Source organism: Trypanosoma cruzi (assembly GCF_000209065.1).
Source record: "Trypanosoma cruzi strain CL Brener chromosome Unknown tcruzi_1047053505073, whole genome shotgun sequence".
In the NCBI taxonomy this organism is placed as follows: Eukaryota; Euglenozoa; class Kinetoplastea; order Trypanosomatida; family Trypanosomatidae; genus Trypanosoma; species Trypanosoma cruzi.
This window is the reverse complement of record NW_919485.1, coordinates 1-9,525: the sequence shown is the minus strand read 5'-3', so window position 1 is coordinate 9,525 and position 9,525 is coordinate 1. Positions and strand designations below refer to the sequence as shown.

General features: G+C 54.2%; 4 protein-coding genes across 4 annotated transcripts, besides 4 other annotated features; all 4 read left to right on the top strand.

Moving 5' to 3' along the window:
* Positions 1 to 9,525: a sequence feature (heterozygous, Esmeraldo-like haplotype).
* Positions 35 to 1,396, top strand: Tc00.1047053505073.30 (mu-adaptin 4, putative; the record flags this gene model as incomplete). Its single annotated transcript, XM_800949.1, has 1 exon — positions 35 to 1,396. The coding sequence occupies one exon, from the start codon at positions 35 to 37 to the stop codon at positions 1,394 to 1,396; it is 1,362 nt and encodes a 453-aa protein (XP_806042.1).
* Positions 1,448 to 1,475: a microsatellite.
* Tc00.1047053505073.20 (uncharacterized protein) lies at positions 1,562 to 4,408 on the top strand (the record flags this gene model as incomplete). The annotated part of the gene is made up of 1 exon (XM_800948.1): positions 1,562 to 4,408. One exon carries the CDS (start codon positions 1,562 to 1,564, stop codon positions 4,406 to 4,408), a length of 2,847 nt encoding a protein of 948 aa, XP_806041.1.
* Positions 4,431 to 4,527: a sequence feature (T-rich).
* Positions 4,596 to 4,659: a microsatellite.
* On the top strand, positions 4,705 to 5,733 carry Tc00.1047053505073.14 (uncharacterized protein; the record flags this gene model as incomplete). Its single annotated transcript, XM_800950.1, has 1 exon — positions 4,705 to 5,733. One exon carries the CDS (start codon positions 4,705 to 4,707, stop codon positions 5,731 to 5,733), a length of 1,029 nt encoding a protein of 342 aa, XP_806043.1.
* On the top strand, positions 6,021 to 9,296 carry Tc00.1047053505073.10 (uncharacterized protein; the record flags this gene model as incomplete). The annotated part of the gene is made up of 1 exon (XM_800947.1): positions 6,021 to 9,296. The coding sequence occupies one exon, from the start codon at positions 6,021 to 6,023 to the stop codon at positions 9,294 to 9,296; it is 3,276 nt and encodes a 1,091-aa protein (XP_806040.1).

The window sequence follows — 9,525 nt, the reverse complement described above, 5'->3', positions numbered from 1 at the left end:
CCTGCTGTTGTGTGAAGCTTATTTATTAGCAAGGATGTTTATCTCGCAGATATTTATTTTGTCCCCGCGAGGAGACAAACCTATTTTCAAGGATTATCGACAGGATGCCCCTCGCAATACCGACGAAATCTTCTTCCGCAAGTACAAGTTCTGGGACGGTGCGCAGGGCCATGCACCGGAGGGTGATTGCCCGCCGTTTTTCATGGAGAAGCACGTGAACTTCTGTTACGTCAAGCGACGCGAGCTTCTCTTTGTATGCACATCTGTGGTGAACGTGTCGCCAAGCCTCACGCTGGAGATTCTGCTGCGAATCATCAAGGTGATCAAAGACTACTTGGGCGTTCTCTCGGAGGAAGCCATTCGCAGGAACTTTACGCTGGTGTACGAACTGCTGGACGAGATGATTGACGTTGGGGTCTCGCAGGAGCTCAATACCGAAAACCTGCGACCGTACATCTTCAATGAGGTCGTCCGCGTGTCGAGCTCCGAGACCCCCACAGGGAGCTCGTTTTTAGGACGCCTGAGACGAGGCGAGTTCTTGGATAAGACACGGCGGGGTGATGCCACCGCCAATTCCATTCTTCAGGCTTCGAGTGATCGGAAGAACGAGATATTTATCGACATTTTGGAGCGGCTTAACATTGTGTTCAACAGCGCAGGGCAAGTTGTGATGTCGGACGTGGACGGTTCTATCGTATTGAAGAGTTTTCTGGCCGGTTCCCCCTCTTTGCACGTTTGCTTCAATGAGGATTTAGTAGTGGGGCGGGGTGATGCAAACAAGGAGCGGTACGCATCCGTTGTGCTTGACAGTGTGAACTTCCACGAGGACGCCGACTACTCCGGCTTTGAGAGGGAGCGCAGGCTGTCGATACGGCCACCAGAAGGAGAGTCCACGCTTATGAACTACAGGTTGGGTGGGAGAGGTACGCCGCCATTTCGTCTTGTACACTCCATGGAGCTTCTCACAACCCACCGCGCGGAATTGATGCTCCAGATACGGGCGGACATTCCCGTCTCAACAAACGGCATTGGTTTCAGTGTCATTGTTCCCATGCCTTCGATCTGTACCGCCGCCAGCGTGGAGTTTGGTCTTGGGGCCACAGAGCAGACATACGAATACAAGGAGGAAGAGAAGTGTGTCATCTGGTACATTGGGAAATTTTTGGGTGGAACGGAGCAGCTGTGCAAGATTCGCTTCTCCACGTCTTCGCCCATCACAGCCGCGACAAAGCGTAGCGTGGGTCCCATTTCCATGCGATTTGAGATTCCGCAGTACAGTGTCTCGGGTCTGTGCATCAGAGTGCTTCGTCTTGAGGAACGCAGCAGCTCGTACAATCCAACACGCTGGATTCGTAACGTGACACTTGCAAACTCGTACGTGTTTCGCACCTGCTGATTCAAATTGGATTTTTGTGGTCTATCTCATTATCGATTTACTTTTCCTGTGTATTATTATTATTATTATTATTATTATTGTCGTTGTTTTTCCGTGTGCGTGTGCGTGTTGTTGCTGCTGCTCTAAACTGAATGGTTTCATCACGTTTTTTCCATCGCGTGCGTTATGACCGTACGCCTCACCCACCCGTACCCATCCTTTTATTATTATTATTCTTTTGCCCTTTTCCCCTTTTACGGCTTTGACTTTTTCAACTGCACCGGGCACGGGGATTCATCAAGGCAGGAAACGGCGAGGCGAACTTTGGTGCCCATGACGACGGTGCCACCGTGTTGTGTTGAGCCAACACCGCAACTGCGCATGGGCGTTGACTACCGATGGGATCCTCTTTTTTTTCGTGTACCTTCCCCACGAGGCCCGAGGGTTGATGCGTCGCGCGCGGCGCCGGCAGAACGCGAGGGCGGCGTTTTGCATGTGAAGGAGCAGCAGCGAACCAATGAACGGGGCGGCTCAACCGATATGGCACCGCATCTTACCGGTGGGACACCACGCAACCAAGCAATTACTAGCCCTCGGGTCCGTTGGCGCCGGGAGTCAACCGGCGATAGCGGCCGCGGCTCGCCAAGGATGCTGCGCTCGGAGGATTTTCGGGGTGACCGCGTGCTGCCGTGCCAAAAGAAAATCATTTCTCCCCGAACGGCGATCCGGCCGTCATCGCGTTCCTCGTCCCCCTGGCTTTCCCCGGCTACGCGCAATAGGAGGGAGCGGTCAAGTCCCGCAGTATCCAGGGGGCGCAAAGCACGTCCAGCCACAGCCGGCCGGGCGACTCCATTGCATTCCCGTGGCAGCAGCGTGGCCCTCTCTTCGCGTCTCACACGTTCCGCGGTTCTGCGGCGTGAGTTCAACACTTCCGATAAGCCTGAAAAACAACCCCCGGAAAATTTTTGGGGGACGGCTGATCGGATGCGTTTAAATACCCCACGCGTATCGGCTGACTTTCTTGACACGCGGATGGAACCAAAGTGGGGAGCAGGTACTTTTCTCCCATGGAGTTTGGTTGGTATTGCTGCTGTGCCACGGCACTCTCAGGGTCAAGCGTCGGCGTTTGCTCGCTGTGATGCACCCCTGACGCCCCGAGGAACGAGAGCTGCAGCTCTTCGCGTGGAACACGTGAGGCGCAAACTAAATCTTGATAAATTGCCGGCAGGCTCTGCTGCCCGGTCGCGTCGTTTTGAACGCACAGATGATTTGGGAAAGACAGTGCTTGGCGCCATGGATGCGAATTGCTACGGGAATGGAGGAGGTGTGGGGCGGCGAAGTGAGCTGCCACCCATTCCGGAGCTTTGGGAGATCCGCATGCCGCACAAAGCGACTAGAATTGCTCAGAAAAGAAAAGAAGACACGGCGTTGGATTTTGGTAATGGTCCCAACTCCTCCACGAATAGAATTTTGACGGCTGAAACACAAGATCATTTGCCAACGGAGGAGGCACCCACAGGAGAAACCAACGGCTTTCACCTTGGCGTTGACCACATTGGCGGACTTTTCGAGGAGGAGGGAATTGCCTCCATATCGTCTAAAGTGGATAGTGGGAGCTGCGCGACCGTGATGACCGGTGAAGTTGAGGGAATGCAGGGGTGGAATGCCCTGGCGGAGGATCACGATGCTTTCCATCGCAAAACAGGTGATGAAAAAATTGAACAGGCGATTTTGCCTGCTCCGAGTGGTTCATGTCGAGAGTCAGGGACAACGGAAGGGTTTTGCGAGGAAGTGAAGGCAGCTTCGCTGCCAGGTGTCACGGCTGACAGGGAAGGCACTCTTCCGCCCATAGATGTTGTGGAGTCGTTGCATGAATGGACCTCCGATGCATTTTCTGAAGACACATGTGTCACGCCACAGAGCCTGGACAGAGAAATAGTGGAGGCGGTGATTGATTCCCCTTCCTATTGGCGTGAGGAAACGTTGCCAATGGTGGAAAGAAACGCCACCTGCTCATCCCCATCCGAGGTGAGTGCTGAAGAGGACATCCCGCTGCCTGTTAACCCTAGAGGGAGGGGAGAAATGGATGCTCCTATCACCGGCTTACCCGCACTCTCTATGACAGGCGGACTCTCTTCCATATCACCTTTAAGGCGTGACCTGGCGGAGCGGTTGGCATTGGTTCGTCGCCATCATCTTCTAGAGCACGCGGCGTTTAAGAGACCAAAGAGGACGAAGCGGACCTCAATTGGCACGTTAAGCAAGTACAAAACCCTCCGGCGAGTGGTTTTCATGAACACCATGAGGATTTTCTTTCACAAATGGACTGCCTGGACAAGGGTTCTTGCAGGGACGAGGAGTAGATTGGCGGATCAAGCGGCCCTTTTTACGTGCGGTAATGAACAGACCGTTATGGTTCCCTCTGCGGCCGTGAGAGAGCGGAAATACACAATTTGCAATGAAAGTGCGACGTCAGGAAGGGAGTACGTCACGCACCGACGAAGGACGGATGTGGTGCGGGAAGAGCCATCAGCGGAGAGGCACGTCAAACCAACACGTCCCCATTTGTTGCTGAAGGAGAAGAGTCCCCCGCCGTTGTCACAGAAACTGCTGGAGGAGGCGTGCCTTGGGCAGTGGACAGCTGGCAGCGGGAACCCAAGCCGACCGATGGAGAAGGACAAGGAATCCATATGCAGCTTTACTGGCACTAGTTTTTCCTCATACGCTTCAAACACGGAAGCGGAGGCCTGTTTTTCTGCCGGGCCATGCGGTGCGTTTGCCGATCACAGGGCGGATGGGCGCTCCACGACCGCCACGCCGCTGGAATTTCCGCGTCCACAAACTCCTGTCAACTGCGCCGTGCAGGAGATGGAACGCACGTCCAGTCACACGCTTGGTGCATCGCTCAATTCAGGAAGGAATTTATCGATGGATGACTCAAAAGGAAGCATAGACATAGAGGGGGCCATACCCAGCGCCAAGAGAGATTTCAGTCCTCTTTATAAAATCAAATACCTCCATTCTGCACTGTAGATCCTTAAAAACACGCCACCGGAGAAGAGAAACGACAGAAAAAAAAAAAAAAAGAAAGGGGAGTTGAAAAGTTGGGAAGAAAGAGGCCGGAATAAGAGAGACAAGAAATGACGAAGAAACGCTGACAAGTCTTTCGATGATTCCTGTTGCGTGCCTTTCATGTTGTGATGTGCTTAAAAAAAAAGTATTATTTTTTTTTTTACTGAAAATTATTTACGTTTTTTTTTTATTATTATTTATTTATTTATTTAGGGATGAATAAAAGCAGGGAAACTCAAAAGCAAAAAGATAAATAAATGAATGTCCATTCAGCGATGGCGCCCCGTGTTTGCAACAGTAGCAGCTTTTTAGAGAAGAATTTGGGTTGCAAGTCGACGATGATAGAGTTCATGGCATATCATGACGATGCTCAGGAGATTATGCTCGACCCCTACGACAAGGCGACATCCACGCAATGGCAACTCCACCAAGCAGCCGACCCAGATTATAGGGAAGGTGCATCAGACGCCGTTGATCAGTGTTTGGCGGATGACATGTCGAATGGAGTCTTTAGTGTCTCCCTAGAGAGGGATGTAAATGACAATGAAACCCCCGGTCAAATACTCACTGTAACGCACGCTGCCGACAGTCGATGCAGCTCCGCATGGCAGTCATTTGAGTCCGTTGAAGAACTCTCTAGTGATCTCTCCATGGAGGAAAAGCTCCCGTTGAACGCTAGTGTTGCCAAAGCAAAGTCATTGTCCCTTCATCGCCTCACGGCACAGGTGTTACGTGCATACAAACAAATGAAACTTGTCGTCCAGCAACGTATTTACAGGCGATATTATATAAATTGGATGCGGTTCCTTACACAGAGACCGTCAAGGACAGTAGAAACACAAACAAGACAAAATGATGTTTTGTGTGCAGAAAACCCAGGAGGCGCCTTGACCCACAGTGTTGTACGGGTATCTGCAATTGATGTCCTATCACTACCCCTACCCTCTTTAACTTCTGCCTGCAGAAGCGAATTTGGCGCACGTGATGATGCTAGTGGTAACCGCACGCAATGCGATCTGCGTGAGGGCTACCAGCCGATATTATTTTCTTCACGGAATGTATCCGTCACACCCCTTTGCGATCCTGCGACTTGGCCGAGAAAACCGCCATCCTCTCTGTCACTACGGTCACGAAGCGCACCCTTCCCCCTACAAGATTACGGCTGCCGGTCTTCGCCGCCAAAACGGGCTGTCACGCAGCTCCCCATGTTTCCTAACGTAACTTTACCCCTTCTTTTGGACACTGGTTGCCACGTCACGGTTTACCAACCCAACACTCTAAAGTAACCCCGCAAAACCACGTAGAGTGTATGACATCATCCCAAGACACTCCATACTTCATGGATCTTCTAAACGTCCTACTAGTGACGTGGAAAATAAAACAAACAACGAACCGTATTATATTTACACAATTTGCTTACATAATCCTGAGAACCACTGCAAAAGAAAAAAAATATTACACAATCAATTTTTAATCCTTATAGACAAATGAGACTCATATTTACTCTAATCCACAGCATCACACCCTCCTTTTCTTTTTTGATTTTTATTTCTTAGCATGATAGCAATTAACGATGCTGTCGAGCGTAAAGAACGTTATTTGCGGTGCGCACATCGCCCCTGCGCACGATGGGAAAAGTAGTGTAGACGTGGATGCGGAGACAGGAGACGTTGTTCTCTGCGACGGGCTGGCGGGTGTGTCACGGTTTCACTTTGACAGTGTGACGTACCACCCCTTCCACACCATGGCGTACGAGTCCGTGCTGGCGCGGCGTGTGGCGGAGAACTTTGGCGGTGGATGCCCATACGCCTGCGACACCCCTCCGTGTGCGACGCACGGAGTATTCATCCACGGGTCGCTCCGCATCCACTCAGTGGATTTGTTCCACGCGTTGGTGCTCTCGGCAGTCGGCCACGCCCTCGACGTGCTTGCGGAGACGAGTGTCGGTGACGTGCAGCTGCACTACAGCATGTTCCGTCTGTACTCGTGGGGCGTCACGGACACCCTGAACCAGCAGGTTGTGGCACACCGCCACGTTGGCGTCTACACGCACGACACGGACGAATGCTGCCGCCCACAGCTGCAGCAAAATGTCGTGAAGAGTCGCGAGGATGCTGCTCTTGATGCTTTACTGCGACGAGCTTGTGCGGTCCCTGAAGGTCATTCTTCCATTATCTTTAGTCTTGTTGCCAAATCGGCCAATGCGTCCGTGTCCGGCGTACTCACTATTGCCCTGTTGCCGCAGCTCAGTCAAGGGAATCGGTTCTTCCAGGGGGGCATGCAACTATTAAGAGAACTTATCGCAGGACACCCCGTGCCACACGACAGACCCTGCTGGTTACTCCAACACCTCTTCCCATCGAAGGAAATACGCAGTCTGGCGATGATCACCTGCATAACTGACGACCAACACTTTTATCAGGAAAACCATTACAACTGCATGTACGCTACATATTTGAAACCACCGCAATATCGACCAAAAGAAAAATCACCAAACGTAATATTACCATCAACAAAAGAACACAATACCATTAAAAAAATACCCACTCCAGACAGTATGCGCAAGTGTTTATCGCACCAAACAAATGATAAACAATACAACGTCAAAGAGTGCACGAACGACCTCCAAGAGCGTGCTGCTGCTGCCGAGGATGCCGCTCGCCGTCGCTGTGCCGCTGCAAGGGAGAAGGAGGAGGCTGCGAAGCGCCTGGAGGCGGAGCTGGAGGAACGCACGAACGACCTCCAAGAGCGTGCTGCTGCTGCCGAGGATGCCGCTCGCCGTCGCTGTGCCGCTGCAAGGGAGAAGGAGGAGGCTGCGAAGCGCCTGGAGGCGGAGCTGGAGGTGCGCACGAACGACCTCCAAGAGCGTGCTGCTGCTGCTGAGGATGCCGCTCGCCGTCGCTGTGCCGCTGCAAGGGAGAAGGAGGAGGCTGCGAAGCGCCTGGAGGCGGAGCTGGAGGAACGCACGAACGACCTCCAAGAGCGTGCTGCTGCTGCCGAGGATGCCGCTCGCCGTCGCTGTGCCGCTGCAAGGGAGAAGGAGGAGGCTGCGAAGCGCCTGGAGGCGGAGCTGGAGGTGCGCACGAACGACCTCCAAGAGCGTGCTGCTGCTGCTGAGGAGGCTGCGAAGCGCCTGGAGGCGGAGCTGGAGGAACGCACGAACGACCTCCAAGAGCGTGCTGCTGCTGCCGAGGATGCCGCTCGCCGTCGCTGTGCCGCTGCAAGGGAGAAGGAGGAGGCTGCGAAGCGCCTGGAGGCGGAGCTGGAGGTGCGCACGAACGACCTCCAAGAGCGTGCAAACGACCTCCAAGAGCGTGCTGCTGCTGCCGAGGATGCCGCTCGCCGTCGCTGTGCCGCTGCAAGGGAGAAGGAGGAGGCTGCGAAGCGCCTGGAGGCGGAGCTGGAGGAACGCACGAACGACCTCCAAGAGCGTGCTGCTGCTGCCGAGGATGCCGCTCGCCGTCGCTGTGCCGCTGCAAGGGAGAAGGAGGAGGCTGCGAAGCGCCTGGAGGCGGAGCTGGAGGTGCGCACGAACGACCTCCAAGAGCGTGCAAACGACCTCCAAGAGCGTGCTGCTGCTGCCGAGGATGCCGCTCGCCGTCGCTGTGCCGCTGCAAGGGAGAAGGAGGAGGCTGCGAAGCGCCTGGAGGCGGAGCTGGAGGTGCGCACGAACGACCTCCAAGAGCGTGCTGCTGCTGCTGAGGATGCCGCTCGCCGTCGCTGTGCCGCTGCAAGGGAGAAGGAGGAGGCTGCGAAGCGCCTGGAGGCGGAGCTGGAGGAACGCACGAACGACCTCCAAGAGCGTGCTGCTGCTGCCGAGGATGCCGCTCGCCGTCGCTGTGCCGCTGCAAGGGAGAAGGAGGAGGCTGCGAAGCGCCTGGAGGCGGAGCTGGAGGTGCGCACGAACGACCTCCAAGAGCGTGCTGCTGCTGCCGAGGATGCCGCTCGCCGTCGCTGTGCCGCTGCAAGGGAGAAGGAGGAGGCTGCGAAGCGCCTGGAAGCGGAGCTGGAGGTGCGCACGAACGACCTCCAAGAGCGTGCTGCTGCTGCCGAGGATGCCGCTCGCCGTCGCTGTGCCGCTGCAAGGGAGAAGGAGGAGGCTGCGAAGCGCCTGGAGGCGGAGCTGGAGGTGCGCACGAACGACCTCCAAGAGCGTGCAAACGACCTCCAAGAGCCTGCTGCTGCTGCCGAGGATGCCGCTCGCCGTCGCTGTGCCGCTGCAAGGGAGAAGGAGGAGGCTGCGAGGCGCCTGGAGGCGGAGCTGGAGGTGCGCACGAACGACCTCCAGGATCATGTGGCATCGGTGGTGAAGGGGGAAGTGGCGGCGAGGCAGGTTGTTTCAGAGTTGGTGTCGCAGGCTGATACTGTGCGGTCGGAGATTGTGTCGGGGGAACGGTATCTAGTTGAACTGGAGGGGAGAGTGCGTGACGCAAAGAGTCGTGAGGAAGAGCTTCAGCAGCATGTGAAGTCGCTCGAGGTGGAGGTGGAGGATCTTTCCGAGGCGAAGTTAATTGTTGAGTCGATGATGCGGGCTCTGATGCAGGAATTTGAAAGTGCTGTTGTGAGTGCCGAGAGCGCAGAGGATACGATGTTGCGTCATGTGGATCGTGCGGAGGAGGTTTTGCGTCTTTCTGAGGCGGACGCGGCGTCACGCGAGGCTGCGGCGATGGAGAGGATTCACGGAATGATTGATTCGTATCATTTGATGACCCCTGACGATGTGTTTCCGTTATCGTATGAGAGTGTTGTGTCTGCTGTGGCGGATCTGTTTGACCAGTTTGTTAGAATGAAGTTGGAGCTGCTTTTAGAGTCGTTGAAGTTGTCATGCATTTTGGTGGCTGGTGGTTGAGGTAGTATTGGTTGTATTTCGCGGTCTGGTATTGGTGCTTTGTTTTTTGTTGTTTTTGTGGGACCATGTGATACATTGTTTTTTGTCTTTTTTTTAGAGTTTAATTTTTGTACATCGTCTGTAATTGTGTGGATGCTGTTTTTTTTTTTTTTTTTGGAAGTCCATGTTTGTTCAGCTGATTAAGCGGAATGTATTTCTTTTACCTTTTGGGGCGTTGCTTCTCTGCGTT